Source organism: Nyctereutes procyonoides, unplaced genomic scaffold (assembly GCF_905146905.1).
Source record: "Nyctereutes procyonoides isolate TBG_1078 unplaced genomic scaffold, NYPRO_anot_genome, whole genome shotgun sequence".
Taxonomy (NCBI): domain Eukaryota; kingdom Metazoa; phylum Chordata; class Mammalia; order Carnivora; family Canidae; genus Nyctereutes; species Nyctereutes procyonoides.
The window spans coordinates 8,995,799-9,023,342 of record NW_026575025.1 but is presented as its reverse complement, the minus strand read 5'-3'; the positions used below and the strand labels follow the sequence as shown (position 1 = coordinate 9,023,342).

The following is a 27,544-nucleotide window of genomic DNA, read 5'->3' as shown; positions in this document are numbered from 1 at the left end:
CACCATTCACTACTAGGTCATCACCATTCGAACAGGTTACTCAACAAGTAACCATTAAGTACAATTAGTTTCCAGACTTAATAGCAAGGTAGAAGTTTTTCAAGGAGCGAGAAGGAAAAGGACATTTCCCCACCAGGAGGCAAATGAGACAATGCCACTGACATAGAGGCAGGTTAAGTCACCATTTAGGGCACAGTTGTACTTCGCCTGAAAGGCCAGAGGTGGCAGAAGTGCTCCCCAGAGGTGGCAGAAGTGCTCCCCATTGAAACACAGATAACAAATCCTTTGAAATTATCCAACCAGAAGAGAGGAAGCAAAAGGAAGGTGGCTGCCTGCTGCCGTGGCTGGAAAAGCTACGTCTTGGTTTCCTATGGTCGACCCTGTCCCCTGTCCTGTGGGACAGCACAGCACTGCCCGTACACGCCTCACCCTTTCTCCAGCCATAGAGCCGCAAGAGCAAGCTGTCCTCTTGGTTACATAGCACATACAGAGGAAACAAAGGCCCCTTCACAAAACCTTCCAGACTTTCTACCCACCTTACTGAAAACACTGAATACTACCAGCAATTCCGGTTGCTCTGAAAAGTTCACATAGCTTGTGAATACACTCCATGTGTAAAAGAAGCCAAATCAGAGTGGATAAGATCATCTAAACCCCAGGAACATCTCAGCCCCAGGAAAAAAAAAGCTGAATAGTCCAGTAGATGTGACCTGCTTCAACACATCAGCATTAGGAAGCTGGCATAGACAGTGTAGATCTTGGGCACCTGTAAATGTCACATCCTGACATTCAAGTATTCGGTTTATGGTTAAGAAGTAGTTGGGTGTTTTTGACGAAGAACAAGTTTTAACTACAAGTTATGAGGCAAACATACAGGAGAGAGCTTCTGAGCTAGTCTCTGCATTTGTATCTAGGAATGGCTTCAATATTTTCAAGTCTTTACTACAAAAAATATATTCTTTAAAAGTTTTGGAGTACAATCACTTTGCTAGATAGGGTTCACGGTAATACATAGATTTTATTTTAGTAACATATTTTTAAATTGCTTTAAAAATGGCTTGCTTGGGATGCCTGGGTGGCTCAGCGGTTGAGCGCCTGCCTTCAGCTCAGGGTGTGATTCTGGAGTCCCAGGATCGAGTCCCACATCGGACTCCCTCTATGGAGCCTGCTTCTCCCTCTACCTGTGTCTCTGCCTCTCTCTCTGTCTCTCTCATGAATAAATAAAATCTGAAAGAAAAGAAAAGAGAAAAGAAAAGAAAAGAAAAGAGAAAAGAAAAGAAAAGAAAAGAAAAGAAAAGAAAAGAAAAGAAAAGAAAATGACTTGCATCCTTTTTTTGTAGACTTAGCAGGGTTCATAGAGATTAATTTCTATTTTATTCCACAGCGTTCTAAGCAGGAAAAATTCATGCTATAGTAATATAAGTTAGCAGAATGTCCAAAGTCTTGAAATAGGACATTCTTTTTTTTTTAAATTTTATTTATTTATTCACAAGAGACACAGAGAGAGGCAGAGACATAGGCAGAAGAAGAAGCAGGCTCCTTGTGGGGAGCCTGATGTGGGACTCAATCCCAGGACTCTAGGATAATGCTGAAGCAGAAGGCAGATACTCAACTGGTGAGCCACCCAGGTGTCCTAAAATAGGACATTCTTAATGTCAAACGTCTACATGTATTTTTTCCCAAATTTTCAACACTTTCTAATTTTTTTTTGTAATCTCTCTCTTTTTTTAAGATTTATTTACTTATTTGACAAAGAGAGCACAAGCAGGGGGAGCAGCAGAGGGAGAGGGAGAAGCAGTCTCCCTGCAGAGAAGGGAGCTCACGGCAGGGATCAGGACCTGAGCCAAAGGCAGATGCTTAACCGAATAAGCCACCCAGGTGCCCCCCTTTTTAGTAATCTCTACACAATGTGGGGCTTGAACTCAGGATCCTGAGATCGAGAGTCACATGTTCCACCAATTGAGCCAGCCAGGCACCCCTATCTTTTTCCAGTTTTTAAATTGTGGTGAAATATACAACATTAGCAGTAAGTACATTCACACTGTTTAGCGGCATGAAGTACATTCAGGAGCAGACATTTGGGTGGCTCAGTGGTTGAGCATCTGTCTGCCTTTGGCTCAGGTCGAGATCCCGGGGTCCTGGGATAGAGTCCCATATTGGGATCCCCACAGGGAGCCTGCTTCTCCCTCTGCCTATATCTCTGCCTCTGTCTCTCATGAATAAATAAATAAAATCTTTTTTTAAAAAAAGTATATCCACTGGCATTAAGTACATTCACACTGTTTTACAAGCATCACCACCATCCATCTCCAGAACTCTTTTTATCTTGCAAAACTGAAACTGTGCCCATTAATGCACTAACTCTGCACTTTACCCCCCATCCCAGCCCCTGGCCACCCCCATCAACTTTATCTCTATGCATCTGACTGCACTAGAGATCTCAGAGAAATCAAATTATACAGTGTGTCTTTTTGTGACTTGCGATTATTTTATTTTGCATTTAGTCCTCAAGGTTCATCCATGCTATAGCAGGTGTCAGAATTTCCTTTTTTATGGTTAAATAACAGTCCATGTAAATGTGCCATTTTGCTTATCCATTCATCCATCAAAAACATCTATGTATTTTTAATCAGTTGGAAAAGGACCCATATCTAGGTGCAATCAGCTCAATGCTCAGAGAATGATAAACCACAGGACCTATCTGCTCTAGAGAAACCTTTAACGAAAGATTTTCGTCTGCTAAATTAAGATGGGAGGTCATTGGGATGCCTGGGTGGCTCAGCTGCTTGAGCATCTGCCTTTGGCTCAGGTCATGATCCCACGGTCCTGGGACCAAGCCCTGCAATGGGCTCCCTGCTCCATGGAGAGCCTGCTTCTCTCTCTCTCTGCCTATCTCTTCCCCTGCATGCTTGTTCACTCTGTCAAATAAATAAATAAAATCTTTTTTAAAAAAAAGGGGGTGGGTGGGTGGGGGGAGGCTATCTGGTCCACACCTAGTCAACTGTATTTTACTGAAAAGCAAAAAAGCCACTGAAACTTCTGCAAACTGCCCACATGTAACATGGCATCAAGTCCAATACACACAGGACTCGTCTCCTAGATGCTTACAGCCTGATCCCCTCAAAATTTCACTTTTTCTAAAAGTCAAATGACTAGGGGAAAAAAATTCAAACATAACTAGTATCTCAGCTGGAAAATGATCCGCAAGTGTAAAGGACAAGATACGCGGAAAATCAGACAGTGGTAATACCAAAACAGCCAATGAATTTGGAGTGCAAATAAAATAAGGGGGCAAGAGGGATTTTTGTAAAATTTCTTCTAGCCATCTAAAACTCATTTTGAAACAACCATGACTCAGGTGAAAAACAAAAACCAAAAACAAAAATAAACTTCAGTGAAATGACAGCATCAGTGTGTGGAAATGAAGAATAGCTGCCTTAACCCCAAGCCTGGAGGCAGTGTTAAGAGAACAGCTTTTGACCTTGGTGAACTGCTGGCTCCCACAGACAGCTGTGTGGCCTTGGGCAAGTTACTCGATGTCTTTTAAGCCTGTCTTCTCACCATAAAACAGTGTAGTAGTATCTAATAGGGATTTCTGTGACAATCATGAGGTAATGTCAGCTGCTCATCAGCAAAAGTTCATCGGTAACAGTATGCCAGACAGATTAAAGAGAAAAGCTGGTCTTAAGTGCTCTATTCCAAGGGCTGCTCAAGCTCTGCACTTTTAACACATTGGGTCCAAGAATTCTTTTTGGAGGAAGAGTAAGGACTGCCCTTTGTACTGTAGGATGGTCAGCAGTACCCCTTTCCTCCACCCACTAGATGCCAGGAGTGCCACCACCAATTGCGACAATAAAAAATGTGTCCAGACATTACCAAATGTCCCTCAGAAAGGGTTCCTAAAATACCCATTTCAAGTCACTATTCTTAGCACCCTTGGAATGTAGCATGCCTCTGTCTGCTCTCACCTAAGAGGCTCTTCCATCTTTCAGAGTTCAGGGGTACTGCCACTTTCTCCATCTCCCAGCTCACATGGACCTCCTAGGCCTTTTTTTTTTTTTTTTAACTGTTTCATCATCAGTTCCTAGGCTATGCTCAACAGAAAGAGTACTGGCCACAGTGAGATGTATAAATATGTAATGAAAGCCATGGAGAGGCACCTGGCTGGCTCAATCGGTAGAGCATGCAATTATTTTTTTTGGTAAAGATTTTGTTTATTCATTTTACTTTTTTTCCCTAAAGATATGTATGTATGTATGTATGTATGTATGTATGTATGTATTTGACAGACAGCATGAGAGAGCACAAACGGGGGAGGGGGAGAGGGAGAGGGAGAAGCAGGCTCCCCGTTGAGCAAGAGGTCTCAATCCCAAGACCCCAGGATCATGACCTGAGCTGAAGGCAAAGAGAGCCACCAGGCACCCCTATTCATTTTACTTGAGAGAGAGAGAATGCACATGAGGGGAGAGGGAGAGGGAGAGAATCCTAAGCAGATCCTGAACTGAGTATGGAGCCCAACATGGGCCTTGATCCCATGACCTCAAGATCACAACTTGAGCCAAAACCAAGAGTCGGACACTTAACCAACTGAGCCACCCAGGCACGCCAAGCATGAAACTCTTGATCTCAGGGTGTGTGAGTTCAAGCTCTACATAGAGTGTAGAGCTTCTTTACATACATACATAAATATGAAAGACATGGAGAGTACAACCTAATTGTAGATGCAAAACAGACTTGTGAAAAGCTAAAGACAAGGGCTGTGCAAGGACAGGACAAGATTTTCCACCAGCTGATAGAGGACAGTGAGATAATGAAAGGGTCCACTATAGGTAAACCCAGAAGGAGAACATGGGCATCATTAGCTGGGCAAGCCAAGAGACTAGCCTGAAAATAAAATCCTGAAACTAACAGAATTATAGCAAGGTTACAGGATACAAAAGTCTGAGCATCAGGGTGGCTCAGTCAGTTAACTGTCAGACTTCTGATTTTGACCCAGGTCATGATCTCTGGGTTGTGAGACTGAGTCCCAATGCTCCGTACTGGGTGGGCATTGGGTCTGCTTAAGATTTTGTCTCTCCCTTTCCCTCTGTCCCTGGCCATCCTCTCTTTAAAAAAAAAAAAAAAAAAAAAGTCCATCACTGTCCCATATGCCAGCAATGAATAAGTAGAACTTAAAATTAAAAGCATATTATAAAAAAAAGCATATTATCATGTACATCAGCAACCAAAAAAATTAAACATTTAGGTATAAACGTAACAAAATATGTACAAGATCTATAGAAGGAAAAATACAAAACTCTTTTTAAAGATATCAAAGAATAGGGGCAGCCCCGGTGGCCCAGCGGTTTGGTGCCACCTTTGGCCCAGGGCGTGATCCTGGAGACCTGGGATCAAGTCCCATGTCGGGCTCCCTGTATGGAGCCTGCTTCTCCCTCTGCCTGTGTCTCTGCCTCTCTCTCTCTCTCTCTCTCTGTCTCTCATAAATAAATAAGTAAAAATAAAATCTTTAAAAAAAAAGATATCAAAGAATAAATAAAATGGAAAGATATTCCATGTCCATGGATAGGAGGACTCAGTATACTGCCAAGATGCTAGTTCTTCCTTACTTGATGTATAGCTCCAATGCAATTCCAATAAAAATTCCACCAAAATGTTTTCTCAATATTGACAAACTAATTCTAGTTTATCTGGAGATGCAAAACACCCAGAGTAGCCAAATCAGTATCAAAGGAGCAGAACAAAAATAAATAAATAAATAAATAAATAAATAAATAAATAAATAAATAAGCAAGCAAGCAAGCAAGCAAGCAAGCTGAACAGTCACAGGACTAACACTACGTGACTTCAAGACTTACTACAAAGCTACAGTAATTAGGACAATGTGGTGCTGGCAAAAGAATAGCAAACAGATCGATGGAACAGAGTACAGAGCCCAGAAATAGATCCACATAAATACAGTCCACTGATCTTGACAAAGAGCAAAGGCAATTCAATAGAGAAGGGACAGTCTTAACAAATGGTGCTGGAACAACTAGACATTCACAATTAAAAAATGAAATCTAGGGAACCCTGGGTGGCGCAGTGGTTTGGCGCCTGCCTTTGGCCCAGGGCACAATCCTGCAGACCCGGGATTGAATCCCACATCAGGCTCCCGGTGCATGGAGCCTGCTTCTCCCTCTGCCTGTGTCTCTGCCTCCCTCTCTCTCTCTCTGTGACTATCATAAATAAAAAAAAAAAAAAAAAAAAATTCTTAAAAAAAAAAAAAAATGAAATCTAAGGGCACCTGGGTGGCTCAGTCGGTTAAGTGTCCAACTTTTGATTGCAGCTCAGGCGTTGATCTCAGGGTTATGAGTTCAAGTTCTGCATTGGGCTCCACACTGGGTATGGAGAGAAAGAAGAAGAAAAGAAAAAAAAGAAAAGAAAAGAAGAGGAGAGGAGAGGAGAAGAAAAAAGAAAAGAAAAGAAAGAAAAGAAAAGAAAAGGAGAGGAGAGGAGAGGAGAGGAAAAAAGAAAAGAAAGAAAAGAAAAGAAAGAAAAGAAAGAAAGAAAAGAAAAGAAAAGAAAAGAAAAGAAAAGAAAAGAAAAGAAAAGAAAAGAAAAGAAAAGAAAAAGGACACCTGGGTGGCTCAGCGGTTGAGCATCTGCCTTTGGCTCGGAGCGTGATCCCAGGATCCAGGATCGAGTCCCACATCAGGGTCCCTGTGAGAAGCCTGCTTCTCCCTCTGCCTATGTCTCTGCCTCTCTCTCTCTGTGTGTCTCTAACGAATAAATAAATCTAGAAAAGAAAAGGGAAAAGAAAAGAAATCTAGACACAAACCTTACATCCTTTACAAAAGTTAACACAAAATGGATCCTAGACCTAAACATAAAATGCAAAACTACAAACCACACTATCATCTAAACAGCCTTGCTCGGGCAGCCCAGTTGGTTCAGCAGTTTAGCGCCGCCTTCCGCCCAGGGTGTGATCCTAGAGATCCAAAATCGAGTCCCGCATCAGGGTCCCTGCATGGAGCCTGCTTCTCCCTCTGCCTGTGTCCCTGCCTCTCTCTCTGTGTGTCTCTCATGGATAAATAAATAAAACCTTAAAATAAATAAACAAATAAATAAATAAACAGCCTTGCTCATGGTGATTACATTTTACATACAACACCAAAGGCACAATCCATGAAAGAAATGATTGATAAGGTGGAATTCATTAAAATTTATTTTTTTTAAGATTTTATTTATTTATTCAACAAAGAGCATGAGCACACAAGTAGGGGTAGTGGGAGAGGAAGAAGCAGGCTCCCCACTGAGCAGGGAACTAGACTCAGGGTTGGATCTCCGGACCCTGAAATCCCCACCTGAGCCGAAGGTAGATGCTTAACCAACGGAGTTCCAGGGGCCCCTGGAATTCATTAAAACTTAAAATTCCACAAAGACACTATTCAAGAAAATAAGATGACAATCACAAACTGGAAGAAAATATCTGCAAAAGACACACTGGATAAAGGACTATTAGCTAAAAGATACAAAGACCTCTTAAAATGCAACAATAAAAAAATAGGCAACTCGATTTAAAAAATGGGCAAAATGGGCAGCCTGGGTGGCTCAGCAGTTTAGCACTGCCTTCAGCCCAGGGCGTGAGCCTGGCGACCCAGGATTGAGTCCCACGTTGGGCTCCCTGCATGGAGCCTCCTTCTCCCTCTGCCTGTGTCTCTGCCTCTGTGTGTGTGTGTCTCAGGAATAAATAAAATCTTTTAAAAAATAAAAATAAATAACATAAAAATGAGCAAAAAAAACCTAAACACAAACCTCACCAAAGAAGATATACAGGAAAAAAAAAAAGATATACAGAAGGCACATAAGCAGATAAAAAGATTCCCCATGTCATATGCCATTAGGGAATTGCAAATTAAAACAAGATGCCATGGGCGCCTGGATGGCTCAGTCGGTTAAGTATCTGCCTTCAGCTCAGGTTCATGATCCCAGGGTCCTGGGATGGGATGGAGCCCCACGTCAGGCTCCCTGATCAGCGGGGAGTTTGTATCTCCCTCTACCTCTGCTGCTCCACATGCTTGTGCTCCCTAACTCTGTTAAATAAATAAATCTAAAAAAAAAAAAAAAAAAAAACCCAAAACAACAAGATACCAGTGCACATCTATCAGAGTGGCCCAAATCTAGAACGCTGATGCCAAATGCTGGGGAAGGTGTGGAGCACCAGGAGCTCTCGCTCAGTGCTGATGGGAATGCAAGATGGCACAACCACTCTGGAAGAGAGACTGGTCATTTCTTACAAAACAAAACATGCTCTTACCACACAATACAGCAATTGCACAACTTCGTATTTACTCAAAGAGTTGAAAACTTGCATCAACACAAAAAGCTGCACGTGGATATTTACAACACCTTTTTTTTTTTACAACACCTTTATTCATAACTGCCAAACTTGGAAGCTACCAAGATGTCCTTCAGTAGGTAAATGAATAAACTGTGGTACATCTGGGTGATGAAATATTATTCAGTATTAAAATGAAATATACGATCATGATATGGTAAGCCATGAAAAGACATGGAGACTTTTAAATGCATACTGATAAGGAAAGAAGCCAATATGAAGGCTACATACTTTATGCTTCAAATCAAAGAACATTTGAGAAAAAGGGTTGGGAGGAGAGAGGGACAGGCAGAGGACAGAGGATCTTTAGGGCAGTGAAGCTACTCTACAGGATGCTACAATGGTAGATACATGACATACATTTGTCCAAACCCACTGAATGTATAACGCTGAGTGAACCTCAGTGTAAATTAGGGACTCTGAATGATAATGACATCAGTGTAGGTTCATCAACTGTAACCAATGTACCACTCCGGTGGGATGACAGGGGACACAGGATATATGGGAACTCTGTACTTTCTGCAATTTGGCTGTGAATCTAAAACTGCTCTAAAAAAATAATAATAATAAAATAAAACTGCTCTAGAAAAGTTAAGTTCTGGGACGCCTGGGTGGCTCAGTGGTTTAGCACCTGCCTTCAGCCCAGGGCGTGATCCTGGAGTCCTGTGATCGAGTCCCACATCCGGGTCCCTGCATGGAGCCTGCTTCTCCCTCTGCCTGTGTCTCTGCCCCTCTCTCTCTCTCTCTCTCTCTGGGTCTCTCATAGATAGATAGATATATAGATAGATAATTAATTAATTTTTAAAAAGTTCATTAATTTTTTTCTAAATAAGCTCTAAACCCAAAGTGGGTCTTGAATATATGACCCTGAGATCAAGAGTCACATGCTCCATGGACTGAGCCAGGCAGGCACCCCAAATTTATTAATTTTTTTAAAAAGTAAGGCCACTTTTGGATGCCTGGGTGGCTCAGCGATCTGCCTTCGGCTCAGGGCATGATCCCAGTCTAGGGATTGAGTCCCATATCAGGCTCCCTGCGAGGAGCCTGCTTCTCCCTCTGTCTGCGTCTCTGCCTCTGTGTGACTCTCATGAATAAATAAATAAATAAAATATTTAAAAAAAAAAACAACCGGGTGGCTCAGTGGTTTAGTGCCACCTTCAGCCCAGGGTGTGATCCTGGAGACCCGGGATCGAGTCCCATATTGGGCTCCCTGCATGGAGCCTGCTTCTCCCTCTGCCTGTGTCTCTGCCTCTCTCTCTCTCTCTTTCTGTCTCTCATGAATAAATAAATAAAATCTTTAAAAAAAATAAAAAAGTAAGGCCACGTGAGGGACCAAATTTTCACAGTAAATAGTAAAAACAAAATGTAAATGAAACTTCATCTTGAGAAATGAAACTAAAAGTTATACATAACATAATTTAGGTTATAAATGTAACTGTATACATAAGAAGGAAACTAAGTAGGGAATTTTGGCGTACTTTTATCAAAAAACTTATTGATAACACCATAAACTACAACTCACTCCCTATCTGGTCCTTACTCCATTATTGTGCAAATATGTCTAGGGATTTGGACAGTATTTTCATGGACTTCTCTCAGTTTTTTGATAATTAAATTATTCTACTTGGGAGATCTCAGGGTATCACCTTCTCTATCAGTTTTCAACTGTTAGCCAGTCCGTGGGATGTAATGTCTCAACAGGTATGTGTGAGGCTTTAAAAGCTCTCAAACGTTTTTTCCATCAAACTTCATGAAATCTTAAAAGATCTGCAATTTCATTTCACAACTGATTGTGACTTTTACCAATCATCAGTGAGAATGGTAACAAACCTTTGACTTGATAAGCTTGAACAGAAGCTAGAGAACAGCTGTGATGGCAGGCATGGACAAAACTTTCAAGTGGTCAGTTTATTAATGACGATGTTTATGTTACAATAATTCCTTTTTTTTTTTTTTTTTTGAGAGAGAGAGCAAGCGTGAGGAGGGTCAGGGTTGAGGTAGATCTTTAGCAGATTCCACACCCAGCACAGAGCCCCATGCGGGGCTCGATCTTACAACCCTAAGATCATGATCCAACCCTAAGATCATGAGCCAAAAGCAAGAGCTGGGCAATTAACCAAGGAGCCACCCAGGTGCCCTAATGTGATAATTCTTATCTTTCCCTATAACACTCCTAGCTACAGGGACTCAAGCAAACAATAGTCTGGTTAAAAAGACCCCTGTCATTACAGATAAGAGGATAGCAAAGAGGTCAATTTAAAATTCAGTGCCCACCAGGAGTCAGGCACAATTCCATTGCTAGAGATAGAGAGGAATAGAAACAGCCCTCTAAAAAAAAAAAAAAAAAAAAAAAAAAAAGAAAGAAAGAAAGAAAAGAAAAGAAAAGAAAAGAAAAGAAAAGAAAAAGAAAAAGAAAAAGAAAAAGAAAAAGAAAAAGAAAAAGAAAAAGAAAAAGCCCTCTAGGAATTCAACCCAACAGAAATGGCAAAGAATAAACACAGAAATGTGGTAGCTACTATTGCTGTGAAGCTGCGTATGGTTATGAAGTGCTACAGAAAAGACATAAATAAAGAAATTAATTCTGTTTCTCCTTAAGCTAGGCCTTGAAGGAGGAAGTTTAAAAGCAGACACACCAGGCTGCCAAGCCAAGTATAAGAGCAAAGAAAGGCCTAGAAATGAAAGCACAAAGCTCATTCAGGAAACGCAGGGTCCCGTGTAAGGAGCTCATTGCTGCTCGTGTAAGGAGCTCATTGCTGCTCGCTTCTGGTAAGAGGGAAAAAGCAATTTTCAAACAATAGCAACAAAAAGGAACCACTCTAGAAAGGGAGGCTGGGGCCCAAGTTTAAAGCATGCAAACAAGTCTGGATTTTATTCCCCAGCCACAGGAAGCCACATAAACTTTGAAACAAAGAGTAACAATATTTGAGAAATACCTAGCAAGGGGACGCAGAACTCGAGGAGGGAGCCCAAAGCACAAGGACATCCAAAGGCGCCTCCTGTGCCAGGTCTAAGCAAGGACACGGACCTGAACTCCTGGACTCAGAAACAGCACAGAAAGAAGACAGCAGGTTTGGATGCAGAAGCAGCTCACGTGATCTCACCTGCCACTGCAGGTAGAGGAGGGGCTTCTGGGGGAGTGCAAAGGTGGCAGTGGTCCTGGGGTTCTGGCCAGCTGCTGTTACCAACCCAAAACAGAAAGCAGCAAAACCATATTCCAGGGTGGGAAGGAGTAATAGGGTTAAATGTGGGACAGATGGACTGAGATGAGGTGGTAAGGTCTGATAAAGCGCTGCAGAGGGACCAGCACTCAGCCAAAAGCTGAAAGATCGTCAAGAGTAACACCTAATAGCTGGAGCCACAGGAAAGGCCACTGCCCATGGAGGTTCACCAGATTTCAACCAACCCTATTCCCCACCCTCAACTGCCTCTTTTGCTTTTAAAAGCTAGGTATCACCCCCTTACCTCTTACCCTCTTCCTGTGTCCTAAGTCACCTCTTTTCTCCTTATTAAATGGATTCCATAACCACATTCTCTTTCAGAAAACAGAACTAAGAGGCAGTGTATCCCATACATTGTTTTAAAACCAAACCAAAATGAAGCTTCCAAGACCATTCCTAAGACTACTTAGTCTTGGAGAAAAGAAACAAAACACATCCTCAATGCTCTTACAATGACAGTTTTGAAAAAAACACAAAGGTTTAACTGACCAGTGACAGTCCCCCAAAAGGAGCCACAAAAAAACGTCTTAAGGCTGGATCCCAGGGTGTCCAAACGTCTTCACAGGCAACAGGCAAGGGCACCAGAGCAGGAGGAGGGGTACCAGAGACCTAGCAGTTCAGGCTCTGACAAAAGCAAACAGCCACTGACCTCCAGCCCCTCTAGGTTTTTCATCTTACGGACTAATTGACACGGCCTCTGATGAGCTCTATCGCCTTTTTCACGGAGGAATTTTCAGGCCTAACTAAATGTGATCGTTTTGGAGAGTTTCATCAAAACAAAACAAAACAAAAAGTCAGTAGGCAATTGTGAGATTATGTGAACATCTGTTTTTCATTCGTACCTTTTGACTCTCACTGCTCCATGAGCAAATCTGTGAGAGAGGCCACAGGCACAAGGAAGTGAAGCTTGGTTATTGTGTCGCACTGGCAGCTCTGCTCAAAGGCTGGGCACTGAAAAGGAATCAAATGACTACAACTGGATTTGGGGATTATCAGTGGCAGCCAGCCAGTTTCTACATAGGACGCTCAACCTGGCCAACCAGCTAAAAGAAAGTCAGCAGAGAGAAAAAAAAAAAAAAAAACAGAAATGCATTTTTAAAGGTCTCAACAGAAGGACACACACAAACTGTTAAATGGTTATCTCATGGCAGCAGAAACCAAGGGAGTCTGTTTTCCTGTTAAGTCTGAATACAGAACACATATTCTTTTTGTCATTTAAATTTACTACTAAACATTTTTAGTTTAAAAAGTGGGAGGGGAAAAGGAGGGAAACTCCTTCTCCCTTGCTCATAATTCTTGGAGCCTCACCTCCTAAACTTTGACCACAAATACAGCCCTGGGCCTGAACAGTGTCGGCGCCGATGAACCACTATCACCCCCCTGGACACTAACTAATAAATGACTCTCTTGAGAGCGGAGAGAAAAAGCAAACCCACGGACTCGAGGAACTAGAAGCGGAGTTACCAGGCGATTTTTTTGAAAGTCAGTCACGACACCCGTCCGCGTTTTCAAGGCCCTCAACCGCAAAGGGACTTCCCAGGCAAATGTTAGGCTTCGGGACAAAACGCACTTTGTGATTCTGCGGCATTGTTCTGCTGGCCGTTTCCCACGAAACCGGTCCCCGGCACCCCCCCCCCCCCACCGCCAACAGCCGGTCTCCTGGAAGGTCCTGGCGGCGCCGCGGGGCCCCGACCGCGGTCGGGGAACCGGGTCCGGAGCCACCGCGCAGCCCGCAGGCCCCGCCCCCGCGGCCCGCAGGCCCCGCCCCCGCCCGGCCAGCATCACCTGACCCGGTAGCGGCGGGGAGCGGCCGGCCGCGGGGGCCCCGGGCGCCCACCCCGGCGGGGCACCGCCACCGACCTGATGACGCTGATGTGGAACTGGTCCTCGAGAAGGCCCCGCCAGGCGCCGGGCAGGAACTCCCTGCACCACAGATAGGCCCTGCGCCGCGTCCGAGGGTCGGGCTGCTCGTCGGCCGGCGGCGGCGGGGGCAGCGGCAGCGGCGGCGGCGGCGGCGGCGGCGGCGGCGGGCCGCCCAGCTGCTTGGGCTCGCGGTCGCTGGCGGCGTCGCGCTGCTGCCCCACGCCGGGCGCCGGGGCTGCGTTGCCGCCGCCGCCGCCGCAGCTCAGCAGCAGCCCGAGCGGCGAGGGCTCCGCCTCGCCCCCGTTGCAGAACTTGGTCTTCATGCCGGGCAGACGGCTGAGGAGGCGCGGGCGGCCGCAGCGCGAGAGGGCGAGGCTCAGGGTCCGGCCGGGCGCCCCCCTCACGGAGGCCGGGCGCGGAGGCGGCTCTCCGGCTCTCCGACCGGCCGGCCGGGAGCGGGCGCGGCGGTTGCGGGCGCGCGGGGCGGGGGCGGGCGCGGGCGGCGGCGCGGAGGGGGCGGGCGGCGGGCGGCGGCGGCGGCGCTGGCGGCGCTCGGCTGGCCCTGCTCGCCGCGGCGCTCGCTCCTATACCGCCGCCGCACGAGGAGCGCCGCTCGCGTCGCAGCCCGCCCTCGAGCTCGCCGCGGATTGGCTGGCGCCCGCCGGCCCGGCGCATCACAACCGCCGCCGCCCTCGCCACGCCACCTCCCTATTGGCTGCGGTGCCGCCCCCCCGCCCTGGGCGCTGCCGGCGCGGGGGGCGGGGCCGGCGCGGGGGGCGGGGGGCGGGGCGTCGAGCCGGCGCCGGGGGTCTCGGGGTTGGAGGGCAGCGAGCCAGGCGCCGGGGCGCCCCTGGAGCGGTGCGGGGACCGGGCGAGGGCGGCCCCTCAGCGGGGGTCTGGGGTTCGGATTTGTGAGCCGAAAGTGTGCTTGGGCCCCTGGGGACCCCAGGGCGTCAGAGGCCGGGGCCTGGCCGGGGGCAAGCAGGAAGCTGGTGCCTGGAAGCTGGCTCCTCTTTCCGCACGACCTTGGGGCAGGACCCCTCCTCCTGCAGCTCCGTGGGTGTGTTTTTATAACATTTCCCGGCGCCGGCTCAGCTCCTCGCGGCCACGCTGCGTCCAGCCAGAAGCCAGAGGAGTGACTTATCCCCTGGTCAGAAGCCCAGGTCCGAAAGGGGGCAGAGGCGATTGGTTCGAGGCCGCTCAAGGCACCCCGCCCTCCCAGGTCTCCGGCAGCCTCAGTTTCCCTGTCCTTGGTGCTGAGGACGCCAGAGCCTCGAGGCTCGGGGCGGGCGGGGCGGCATCCCGCAGCGGGGCTCTGGCCAAAGGTGAATGACACGGGGCTGCTGGCTTTGTGGGCGCGCCCCGCCCGCCCGCCCCCGCGCAGGGGGCAGCCCCGTGACCGCGACTAATGCACCTTTGCCCGCGGAGGGGGACGACGGCCCTGCTCCCCTTGCCTTGGGGCCGCTGTGCCTCACTCCTCTTTGACCCTCCCGCCCCGATCCTTTCTGCAAGTGGGTTACAGATAAGCATAAAAATTATGGATCCTAGTTTATGGGACATGAGCTGGGACAAGAGGTTTCCCAGGCTGCTTAGGAAATTAAGCGCCTGGATTACAGAAAATGGCTTCTGTGTGGGATTTCAGCCTGCCCGAAAATCTCTTTTTAGATAGCGTGTACTTAGCTGAACTTGCTCCAAGAAAAATGGTCTGATTGAGAAAAAGCGTCCTAATGAAAGGGGGCTTTTGATGAGACAGCTGTAGAGATGGGGCCGGAACACTGGGCCAAGGACCTGGGAGTAGCCTAGGCGTTTGGGTGGAAGGGAAGGTGAGAGTCCCATTGGATATTTGAAAAGCTGGGAAGTCAAGGTCTCCAGTCAGGCCATTTAGATAAAGTAGCCAAGGACTTTGTCTAAAAATAATACTCGGAGGGAGGTGGGGCTGTGTCCACCGGCCTGCGCAGGTGACAGACCTTTTGTCCCACTGTCCCCTGGCAGCCACCTAGTAATCTCCGGAATGCCAGAAACCTGGCAGGGAGGAAAGGGCACTAGAAGTAACTCTGGCATCTGCTGGTTTGGGCTGTTAGAACCCACAGGCGCCTTTATGGGATGGCAGTTCCCTGTGGGAAGGAAAGGATGCCTTTTTAAGGTACTTCCATTTATAGATATGAAGACTGAGTCCTACAGAAGCTGCATGCCTCAGCTGAGGTCTCTTAGCTAAGATGAGAAGTGAGCGCAGGGCATCCTGGCTCCTTTGTGTGAAGAGTATTACTTCCAAGAGGGTAGAAAACTTCCCTCCCCTACAATCAAACAAAATCCTGAATGTAGCTCTAATAAGCTCATCCTTGGCTTGGCCACTCAGCTCCCACCCTTAGTGCTGGGACAAAACCACCAGGGCAGAGGCTGAGGAAGCTTGGCATATCATGATGCCAAAATAATAGGTTTTACATGAAAAAAGACTAATTCTGCCCTAAAAGTAAGGGAAGCCTTGCCAGGGGGTGTTTGAGCAAGGCTTTGAAAGGTTGAAAAAGGCATTTTCCAGGCAGTCCCCTTTCCAGAGTAATCAATGAGGATGAATAATGAAGATGGGGCTTGGCACCAAGTAGGTGCTCAGGAAAAGCACCGGACCTATCAGGCTCCACAAGGACAAACCCAGAGTGATAAATATGTTCGTGACCTTTGAGCTGCCAACCACATTCTCAAGACTTTCTCCCAAGAAGTCATCCAGAGCGGAAAGCCCCATGCATCATACCATCCACTGCCTCACCATCTGCAATTGGAGAAAGCTGGAAATAACCTCAGTGTTCGTCCAGCACCTGGACCAAGCTATAAAAGATATTTGGGTCCATGGAGCACCTAGCTGGCTTAGTCAAATAGGGCATGTGCCTCTAGATCTGGGGGTGGCGAGTTCAGGCCCCACACTGGACGTAGAGCTTACTCAAAAAAAAAAAAAAAAAGATGTTGAGCCTACATGTTGGTGTATCAGGAGTTAAATGTGGCCAGGTCAAAGGTGGTACGAAGGATTCATTTTCCACATTATTTATCAAGGGCCTTCAATGGGCCAGTCATTGGCAGCACTGCATAGTGAGGAAAACAGCTCTGCCTGGCTCCTATTCCAATCTAGAATAGCAACACTGTCCAACCATGGCCACCCAGTGCCTCTCTCCTCATCCCTGTTTGTTTATTGTGTATTGTCCATCTTCTCAACACATGGAGCCTCCAGGAAAGCTGGGACCTTGAATATCTTTCTCCAAACCCATGACAGACAAGCCCTGATGTCTGTGGACACTCAAATATTGGTTGGCTAGATGAAATTCTGGCTCAGGACTTACTAACCATGTCTTTGAACTGAGCCTCAGTCTCCTCAGCTGTAAAATGGGGCTGACAGGCATACCTCAGAGACATTACAGGTTCGGTTCCAGACCACCACAATAAAGCAGATATCACAATGAAGTCAGTGAAGTGAATGTTTTGATTTCCCAGTGCAGATAAAAGTAATAATTCCACTATACTATAGTTCATTAAGTGTACAATAGCATGTCCAAAATAAAAAAACAGTGTATACGCCTTAATTTAAAAATACTTTATCGCAAGACACCTGGATGGTAGAGCATGGGACTCTCGATCTCAGGGTTGTGAGTTCAAGCCCCATATCAGATGTTGAGATTACTTGAAAAAAATCTTTAAATAAATAAATTATTTACTGCTAATAAATGCTAATCATCCTCTGAACTTACAGTGAGTTGTCATCGCAGATCATCATAACAAATACAATAATGAGGAAGAAGTTGGAAATATTGCTATAATTACTAAAATGTGACACAGAGACACCAAGAGAGTCAATGCTGTTGGAAAAAATGGTACCGACAGCCTTGCTTGACGCAAGGTTGCCACAAATCTTGCATCTGTTAAAAAATGCAGTGTCTGTGAAGTGCAATGAAACAAAGCACAGTAAAACGAAGCATGCTGGTGTGATCCCCAAGGCACAGAGGTGTTGTGACGGGGGAACAAGAGGATGCCAGGAGCAAGAAGCACCTGTATTGTTACGTAGTGTACTGCATGACATGGCTTCTCCGCAAGTGGCTGGTATTCAGTAATGAATGATATACATACTTGGAGCAGCTCAGCCCAAGAAGACAATGTCATCTCAGAAAAGAATTCATTTTTGGATGGAATGTACATTCTCTGATCAAAATGTCAATATGCATGCACAAGTGGCCAAGGCTTAAAGAGAAATTTGCTATGACAGGTACTGGGGCTGGAGAGAGGGTGTTCCCATAGCAAAAACTTCCTTCTGGGACATAAGAAAATAATTTCCAAAAGCTCTGGTTGTTGCTGAATTCTGAGAGCAGACACAGAGGGTGTGGGTGATAGGCCTTAGGAGCAATGTGGGAAGGAGGTGGTTGGGAAGTCTCTGACCAGTCCCTGACATTCCTGCAGACTCATGCCTCTGGTCTGGCCTGTGGGACTGGACAGGGGTGTCCCCAGGACCACTGGGCAGACCAGGATCCCATGGGCCACAGCCCTGCCACCAACTCCAACTGCAAGGCCTATTCAAAGGAAGAGCTTTCTGAGTCTGCGCCCCCCAAAATGGAAGAGACCTCACCCCAGGACTTCCTGTGAATGCAGAGGAGACTTGTCCATCTGCATCAAAATCACCTTTGGACCATTAGGTGCAGTGGGGGTTCACTGAGGCAGCAGAGTCCTAGCTGTACTGGGCTTGCCACCCCCTTCTAGGCTGCACCCGGGACTAGGCCCCCCTACTTCTTTTCTGAGCCTTAAAATATTGATGGGGAGTGCTCAGAGGCCAACAGGCTGAGATCCTATATGCTCGGATTGGGTTTCAGTCCCCTCCAGCAGAGTAACAAGGGGCTGGGCCTCTTCATGGCATGCCTGGGTTTGGTCCTACCCCTGGATACTCTGTCAGCTAGCTAGAGACTGGGCTGGCCTAGCAGCAGGTCTCTGAGCCCAAGCCTGGTCCTACTTGGTGGCCTCCTACCATATACTTAGCCCCAGTGAATTCAGGCCACAGGCAGGGCTTAGGGCCTGGCGGGCTTAAAGAAAGCCTGTGACTTGAATGCCTACTGTCTGGTGGATGGAACAGGCCCTCCCACCATCCCCCATTTTGCAGGGATCCTGAGCACAGAGTGAATGTCATGAAAGATAGGTAAAAACCTATCTTTGGATCTTGTGCCTCCATGCCTGTTGTGGCCTTGGACAAGTCACCTACCTGTCCAAGCCAGAGGAAGATCATTGTTCCTACCCTACAGCATTGAGAGTCACTGACACAAGCAGAGAAAGTACCAGCCACAAAGTCAGGACCCCACGAAGGGCAGCTGTGCCTTTCTACTGACTATTAGCTGGATTCCCAGAGGCTGGAAGACAGCAGCCATCACCTGTTGTCAGGAAGGGAGCACCTGCAAGCAGTACATCCCAAGTGCCCCTGGGAGAACATAGCCTACAGGAACTCTGGGGGCTCCTAGAGGTCTAAGAGGGCCTGGGGCCTTTTCTGTTTTTTGAGACTCCGGGCACTTTCAAAAATGAAGAAATACTTCAATAGGATTATTAAAACCAGGTCACATTTTAAATACTTATGCTGAACAAATTGATGCTTGTATATCACACATGCAAAAGGTCTCAGGCAAGATAATTTTATTGTACACAAGCTAATAGTGGCAAAGGGTATAGTGTGAAGAACATCTTTCAAGCCTGACCACATATCTCTGTGTTAATCTGTCCTTATTTAGAGAAGACAGCCAAAATCTAAATACAAGGCCCTTCTGAGGTCCCTGCGGGAGACCCTGGGCAATGGCCATCCATCTACTGGAAGTGATCCCAAGGGCCACCCAGAGCCTGTGGTTGGTTTGTTTGTTTTTTAAAAAAGCTTTTTAAAAAAGATTTTATATATTTATTCATGAGAGAGAGAGAGAGAGAGAGGTAGAGACAGAGACACCGGCATCCTGGATAAGCAGAGCCGTGGGTCTCAGTGCAGGGAGCCCAGTGTGGGACTTGATCCCAGGACTCCAGGATCACGTCCTGAACTGAAGGCAGGTGCTAAACTGCTGAGCCATGCAGGGATTACCCCCCCCCCTTTTTTTAAAGATTTTATTTATCTATTTGAGAGAGAGAGAGAGTAGCCTGTGTTTTAAAGTACATCTTTCAAACTTACTTTCTAAATTTGGTGAATACCTATCCTGTGGTTTTGAGCCTTACAAGCATTACTTTTGTAACACAATAAGTGCATTTTAACTTTTAAAAATATTTTATTTATTTGACAGAGCACAAGCAGGGGGAAAGGCAGAGGGAGAGGGAGAAGTAGGCTCCTTGCTGAGCAGGGAGCCCAATGAAGGGCTCAATGCCAGGACCCTGGGATTATGACGCTAGCCAAAGGCAGATGCTTAACCAACTGAGCCACCCAGGCTGCCCCAATAAGTGCATTTTTAAAAAGATTCTAGATATGATGAACGTCATGGCATGGGAATGAGACTTCTGGACTAGAAGTCCAGAAGCCTTGACTCTGACGCTGCAGCCTACTGAGCTCCTGTCTCCTCAGTCAGCCCTGGGCTCTGCGGGCTGGACTTGTGCCAGGTGGCCTTGGCACAGCTCTCCTTTCTGTGGAAGAGAACCAGCAGGATCCAAAGATGCCCTGTGCAGATGGGTAAGCTGAGACCCAGGGCTCTGCTTATCCAGGATGCCATGGCCACTGCTGGGCCACGCCCACCTACTTCCCTTTCTCCCAGCCCAGGATCTGGCTTCTACTTTCTGGGAGGGTCTCTTCTCTTAGGGGTACTTGGCATCCCTAGCCCCAACGCCCCTGACCCTGTCCTCACTCCCTTTTAGTGAGCGACTGGGAAGCAAGGAAGCTGGCAGCCCTCAACCCCACAGGGCCTGACAAAGCCACTCAGAAGTTGGTGGAACCCCACTGGCGACCCTCCATGTGACCCTGGCTGGTCCCAGAGCCTCTTAGAACGCCCAGTAACAGGGTAGAGGGAGAGAATGAAGGAGAAAGCAGAAGGCGACCTTGGAAGATCTGGGTCCTGGGAGGCTGTGGCTGGACCCTCCTCCCAGCCCCGCCGTCTGGGCCAAATTCCAGGCGGAGCCGCTGTCCTTGGGGTAAGGAATCTGGCCCGGCGGGATTCCTGCGCCACTCCCCTCTGGGCAAGAGAGGGTGCGGGCCCAGCTGGCAGGTGCCGGGCAGGAGGAGGAGGGGGCGGGGTCTGCGCCGAGAGGGGGTGCCCCCCCAGATCCCACCCACCAGGGCGAGCCACCCAGCTCGGCCTCCCTCCCAGCGCTGCCACCCTGCCCTGCAAGTCCCGCGGCCCCGCGGGGCTGTGGCCGGAGCCCCCCCTTCCCGCCCCCCGCAATGTTCGGTCCGCCGACGGCTGTCTGCCCCCCTCGGACCAGCTTGACCAAGCTGCCCTCGCAATTAGAGCAACAGCAGCAAGGAACCGCCCTGGGCCACGGCACCAGCGTGTGACCGGGCAAAGGTTCGCGTCCCCGGAGCCAGAACTAATCCCGGGCTACGACCGACCGAGGCCAAGGGTCCGCGCCCCCAGCCCCCTCCCTGGGGGGCTCGTGCGGCGAGACCCCCACCCTCTCTGGGCCCCTCCACCGCCTTCAGGGCCCGCACGCGCTAGGGGCCCTGTGCGTGTTCACGGAAGGAACCGGAGATGCCCGCGCGGGGGCGGGGGGCGCCACGTTGCCTGACTGCTCATCCCGGGTCCACCCTGTTCACAGTTTGGCCCCGATCAGGTGATTGTACTGTTTGCATCTCTGTTCCCTGCCAGTAAAGTGGGGACAACAGGAGTCCCTGCCCCTACGGTCATTAGAAGGATCACACGAGTGACTAGAGCTGAGGACAGAACCTGGAACGTGGTCAGGGCCTGAAAAGAGAAAAGAACACCGTTCTCCGCATCTAGCTGCATGACCCCTGCCACCCTGGCCTCTGTGTTCTTGAACCCTCGCTGGCACACACTCACTCTCTCTCTCTCTCTCTCTCTCTCTCTCTCTTTGTACTCTTTTAAAACACTTTTTTGGGGACGCCTGAGTGGCCCAGCGGTTGGGCATCTGCCCAGGCTCAGGGTGTGGTCCTGGGGTCCTGGGATCGAGTCCCGCATTGGGCTCCCTGCATGGAGCCTGCTTCTCCCTTTGCCTGTGTACCTGCCCCCTCTCTGTGTCTCTCATGAATAAATAAATAAAATCTTTAAAAAAAACCACTTTTTTTTGAATTGAAGTATAGCTGACATACAATGTTATATGGGTTTCAGGTGTACAACATAGTGATTGGACAATTCTATACCTTATGCTCCTGGCACCAGGGTCAGTTAGTCACCATCTGTCACCATACAATGTGATTACAATACCACTGACAATTTGTTCCCTATGCTGTTCTTTTCATCCCCGTGACATATTTATTTTATAACTAGAAGTCTGTGCCTTCTTTTCTTATGCGGATGCCAGCTGCCATGCTCTGCACTCATCACTGGAAATAGCCCCATCCTGAAATTTGTTTTGGAGCATCCCACTTTGGGTCCATTGGCCCCAGCTCTGCACTTAGACCTCTCCTCTAGGACCCTCCCTAGCTACAGATTTCTGATTGATTGATTGATTTTTCTTTCTTTTAAAGATTTCATTTAGTCATGAGAGGCACAGAGAGACAGAGACATAGGCAGAGGGAAAGGAGGCTCCCTGCGGGGAGCCCCATGCAGGACTCAGTCCCAGGACCCCGGGATCTCGACTGAGCCAAAGGCAGACAGACGCTCAGCTCAACCACTGAGCCACCCAGGTGCCCCTTCTGACTCCTTTCAAGCCTCCGTTGGTGGCCTTAGCACTATCTGCCCTCCAGCCAGCAGCCCCAGTGTGGATTCCACCCCTCATGAACATACTTGGCTCTCTTGACAGAGACGCTGAGAGAACACTCCCACTATCCAGGGGCACCTCTCCTTCTTGGGCACACCTCTCCTTCTTGGGCAAGTAGGAAGATCATATTTCCCAGTCCCCTGCTCCTTTGCAGCAGACAAGGACCACATGACTCCTTAAAGAGGCCACTTCTGAGAAAGCCTCTTTGCACCTACCATGTCCCTTGTCTCTGACTAGCAGCAAAGGATCCAAGGGAAGAAGCCAGGGCAGCCACACCAGCTCCAAGACACCTGGGTCCCTGGATCAGCACGTGGGAGACAACCTGCCCATCATGTGAATAGACCAAGATAGGAACAGAGTTGAACATGTCCCTGAACAGCCTTGAGGGTTAAATACCCAGTATACCTTCCCCATACTCTTCCCCTTCCATGGTAAGCCAGGGCGCTGGGTGCAAGGTGAAGCCAGCATTACAAGACAGGGAGTCTTGTGTCCCAAAGCTGAGGAGAGATGCTTGGCCACCAACACATGCAAGGAGTTTGTGTGAGCCAGAAACAGGGCTCTGTGGTGCTCAGTGACTGCCATCTGGGAGCTGAGCGTCCTAGCACTTGGCTGACCCTTCCTCTGTTGTAAGCACCTGGCAAACCCCCACCCTAGGTGAGCCCAACCTGCCCTTCTCAACTGCCACACAGAAAAGCTGGATGTTCCTGAATACCCTACAACTGGTTCAACTGGTTTTACCTGAAATCCATGCCGTGAGCCTAGTGGGGTCCTTACACTGTCCTACTTCCTGTTCCAGGAAGTTGGTCTTTCTCTTCCTGTTCCAAGAAGTTGGTCTTTCTCGTCAACTTTACCATTTTTTTTAAAGATTTTATTTAAAAAAAATAAAATAAAGATTTTATTTATTCATTTGAAAGAGAGAGAGGACAGAGACAACATGAGCAAGGTAGTGGGGGGACACAGGGAGAGGGAGAAGCAGACTCCCCACTGAGCAGGAAGCCTGTCGCAGGGCTCGATCCCAGGACCTGGGACCGTGGGACCATGACCCCAGGCAAAGGCAGATGCCCATCTGACTGAGCCACCCAGGCACCCCAACTTTACCATCTTAAACACATTTAACTGTATAGTTCAGTGGTGTTAAGTAAATTCACAATGTTGTCCAACCAATCTCTAGCACTCTTTTCCTCTCATAGAACTGAAACTGTCTGCATTAAACAACCTCCCATACCCCCTCCAACCCCTGGTACCCTCTATTCCACCTTCTGTGTCTGAATTTCTCTGCTCTGCATATCTTTTGTTTGTTTGTTTGTTCTTTTTAAAGATTTTGTTTATTTATGAGAGACACAGAGAGAGGCAGAGACATAGGCAGAGGGAGAAGCAGGCTCCCTGTGGGGAGCCCAGTGCGGGACTTGATTCCAGGACCCCAGGATCGCGAACTGAGCCAAAGGCAGACGCTCAACCACTGAGCCAGCAGGCATCCCAGAATTGTATTCCGTTTTAAGACTGAATAATATGGGATCCCTGGGGGGCGCAGTAGTTTGGCGCCTGCCTTTGGCCCAGGGCGCGATCCTGGAGACCCGGGATCGAATCCCACGTTGGGCTCCCGGTGCATGGAGCCTGCTTCTCCCTCTGCCTGTGTCTCTGACTCTCTCTCTCTCTCTCTCTCTGTCTCTCTCTGTGACTATCATAAATAAATAAAAATTTAAAAAAAAGACTGAATAATATTCCGTTGTATGGGACAGTGACGCAAGATGGCAGCTACCACAGGCTTGGGAGTAAAAGTGCCTCACAATTTTTGACTGTTGGAAGAATTGGAAGAAGGCCAGAAAGGAGTAAGAGATGGCACTGTTAGCTGGGGTCTAGAAGATGACGAAGATATGACACAAGATGGACGGGGCGGGGCACCTGGGTGGCTCAACGGTTGAGCATCTGCCTTTGGCTCAGGGTGTGATCCCAGTTTGGGGATTGGGTCCCACAATGGGGTCCCTGTGAGAAGCCTGCTCTCCCTCTGCCTGTGTCTCTGTCTCTCTCTCTCTGTCTCTGGGTCTCTCATGAATAAATAAAATCTTTAAAAAAAACCAAAAACAAGATGGACAGGGATGATAATTGGGCCTCCAAGAACAATTTATGAAAACTGAATATACAACCTTAAAATAGAATGTAGACCTAAGTACCCAGAAGCAACCCCCCTTTGTAAGATTTGTAACAAAAATTAATATGGAGTTTATAGTTCTAGTGGAGTCGTGGACCCAAAAGCCATCTCCGTGCTAGCAAAATAGCAGAACTCATATAGCACCAAAGTTGTCCTGCAAGAGCTGCGGCACCTAATGATGTCTAAGAAGACATGAAATTCCCTCAGCCACCTGAAGGACCATATTACAGCAATTAATCAAAAAGAGCTTGAGAGCTCCCTAGGTACCAGGCCCCATGCAAAACTTTTCACACCAATTATTGGACAGTATCATCACACAGCCTATGGGGCCAGTGGCAAGGAGACAGGCACAGGGAGGTTTGGTGATGGGCTCAGGAGTACGCAACGGGTGGCATGCTATGCCACACTGGGGGTGCCACTGTACTAGGGCTATGCAGACTTCATGGGCCAGTGACCTCTTTCTAGCCCCTTGTCCCCAGACTATGACTGCCCTGAATGCAGGGCCCAGAAGCCCAAGAAGCCCAAGAATTCCTCAGTGTACCCTGCAACAAAGATCAGGATAGTTTCTGCATGAGGTCTGGGAGGCTGGAGGGAAGTGATGGTGGTAGCATATGCTTCACCAGATGTGACATTTGGCCAGTGATTTCTGGGGCGGGGTGGGGGGGTTGGGGGGTGGTTTCCCCAGTGGGTGGCTCATTCCCTCATGGTGCAAGGTCCTGCAACTCCTATGTGTCCTGGTTTCCAAACACCCTGGGGCAGGAGGACTGCCGGCCCCTGGTTCTCCTTACTCCTCCAGGGTAAGCCCCAGGGCCTGGCTTCCATGCCTTTCTGTGTGTCTGGCTGAGCCCGGCTTGAGACAGGACCTGGTAAGAAAGTTATTAAAGGAAGTAGCTGGGGTCTCTGGTCTTTGAACAGAAAAATTGGAGTTCTAAGCCAGTTCTGCTGTTTTGGAGGTTTTTGTTTTTGTTTTTGTTTGTTTGTTTGTTTTTAGATTTCATTTATTTATTTGAGAGAGGAGAGAGAGCATGAACATGAGCAGAGGCAAAACCAGACTCCCCGCTGAGTGTGGATTCCCAACATGGGGCTTGATCCCAGGACCCTGGGATCCTGACCTGAGTTGAAGTCGTGGGCTTAACCAACTGAGCCATCCAGACACCAAGGGTCTGTGGTTTTGAGATGAGTCTTAGTCTCATCTTCCTCTGAGTCCTTATTTAGAACAGAATGGCGAGGTCTACCTTTCAGTCTTGGGGGAAAAGTCAAGATAACGCATGGAAAATCTAAGCCCAGTGCCTACACTTACAGGAGAACTGACAATTAGTTGTTACAATTATCATCCCCTCCCCCCCCCCATTTAGCAGATGAGAAAAGCGAGCTCGAGGAGGTGGTGTGATTTGCCATGGACCACACAGTCAGGAGGTGGCAGGGCGTGGGTCCAAACCCTGGAGTAAGAGGACCTGGCCCCTCTTCGTCTCTCTCAGTGCCTCAGGCCTTAAAGGAAGTTGGTATGGGTCAGGGTCCCCAGGCCCAAGCGGCAGAATGGAGGGAGGGGGGCCGCCAGTCTGCCTCCACTCTCTCCTGAGGCTGCCCAAGTAGAGCAACAAGTGGCCTGTGGTCCAGGCTTGTGGCCTCATCTCACTGGGGGCCCTGCCAGCTTGTGTGCTTTACAAGGCAGGGGCCAAAGCCAACTGTTGACAGAAGCTCAGAGAAGGGCAGTGCCTGACCTGGGTCACAGAGCAAGTCAATGACCAGCTGGCCTGTGGCCTGACCTCCAGGCTCCTGATCCATCACCAAGCCTGGCTTGCTGGGACAGACAAGGCCCTTCTTCACCTCCACAACCAAAACAAAGTTCCACGGTCACTTCCTCTAAGAAGCCTTCCCTGCTATGCCTGCCACACTTCCAGGAGGCTTCATCCATGTCTCCTGGGCTGCCCTCCTCAGAGTCCCCCAACTGAAGTGTGAGTGTCTCCCTGTCAGACGATGGACCACTCAGGGGCAGGAGGCAGGGATTCCCTGGTGGCCAGTGTGTGCCCAGTGTAGATCATGGCACAGAGCATGGGCTTAGCAAACACCCCATGAGTGAATGAGTGAGGAGATGAACGGATGTATGGGACCACTGAGTGGCCGGGCAGACAGCACCAGGGAGCCAGGGCAGCAGGAGCCGGGCCCTCCGGTGCCTCCGTCCAGGGGTGGCCAAAGCTGGGAGATAAAGAGTCCAGCCCTCTGCAGCTCTCTGTGGCTGGAGTCTAAGTTCAGCCCACCTCAACCCTCTCAACCCAGGTGGCGCTGAGGCCTCTGAGAGCCACATGGCCAGTAACGAGCTGCCACCCCCTCAGCAGTCTGTTCATCGGACCCAGTGCTCAGAAGGCTGCCTCGCATGGGGGTGGCTCACCCCCAGCACGGCCCATATCTGCCACCTCTGACCAAGGACCAGAGGCCAGCCGGGCCGTTCCACTGCGTGCTCTGGGGCCCACTATCCATGGGGCATGGGGTGGCAGTGAGCTCAAGCCTGACCGGGGCAGGTAGGCTGGCAGGTGGGGGTGGGGCTGTCCCCGGGGCCCCTCGCCTCCAACTGGGCACCTTGCAAACTCCCCCCGCCCCCCTCTTATTCCTTCTCTCGAGGTGCCCTGTTAACTCTCAAGCTGCCACTGTGGTCCGTGTCACAACGTGCTTTCCCTTCTTGGCCACGGGGGGTGGTCAGCCTAGAGGACCTACTTGGTGTCATGCTTGCTCTGCCCCCGCCCAGTTCACACCCTGGGCCCTTCACAGGGCCTGTTTCCATCTCCATGTTTCCTGGCTGGACAGCTGGGCCCAGCCCTTGTGGCTGCGTGGGAACCCCCAGAAGCAGCAGTTTCTGTGAAGGCAGGTGGGCCAGGGGGCCAGCCAGAGGACAGTGTGCTCCCTCCTGGTGGGTCCACCGCACTCGCCTGGCATGGAGGCTATGACAGTGGCAGGGGCCCTCAACCACGTGTCCCTTGGCCACCAGCCCTTTCCATCCCAGCCCTTGGGCCACATTCCCAGGTCCAACATGGAGCAAGTACTCTGCTACCTACTTCCAGTCCTTCCTCTGCTGGGAGTCACCAGGCA

At 48.9% G+C, this 27,544-nt stretch overlaps 1 protein-coding gene and 1 pseudogene across 10 annotated transcripts in view; one reads left to right on the top strand and one right to left on the bottom strand.

The window, feature by feature from the left end:
- Nucleotides 1–13,951, bottom strand: part of CHKA (choline kinase alpha) — a 65,815-nt gene extending 51,864 nt beyond the window's left edge. For 8 of the 10 annotated variants that reach the window (XR_008662448.1, XR_008662449.1, XR_008662450.1 and 5 more), the window contains exon 1: nucleotides 13,456–13,951. Coding sequence is in view for 4 of the 10 variants with exons in the window: in XM_055309611.1 (XP_055165586.1) it covers nucleotides 13,456–13,781 (326 nt within the window). In the remaining 6 variants the exon portion in view is untranslated. Of the gene's footprint in view, nucleotides 1–12,437; nucleotides 12,526–13,059; nucleotides 13,079–13,455 lie in introns of those variants that run through there. The other 2 variants (XM_055309645.1, XM_055309642.1) reach the window with 2 other exon arrangements.
- Nucleotides 13,952–24,059: 10,108 nt separating this feature from the next.
- On the top strand, nucleotides 24,060–24,697 carry LOC129503206 (ubiquitin-conjugating enzyme E2 variant 1-like; annotated as a pseudogene).
- The last annotated feature ends 2,847 nt before the right edge of the window (nucleotides 24,698–27,544 follow it).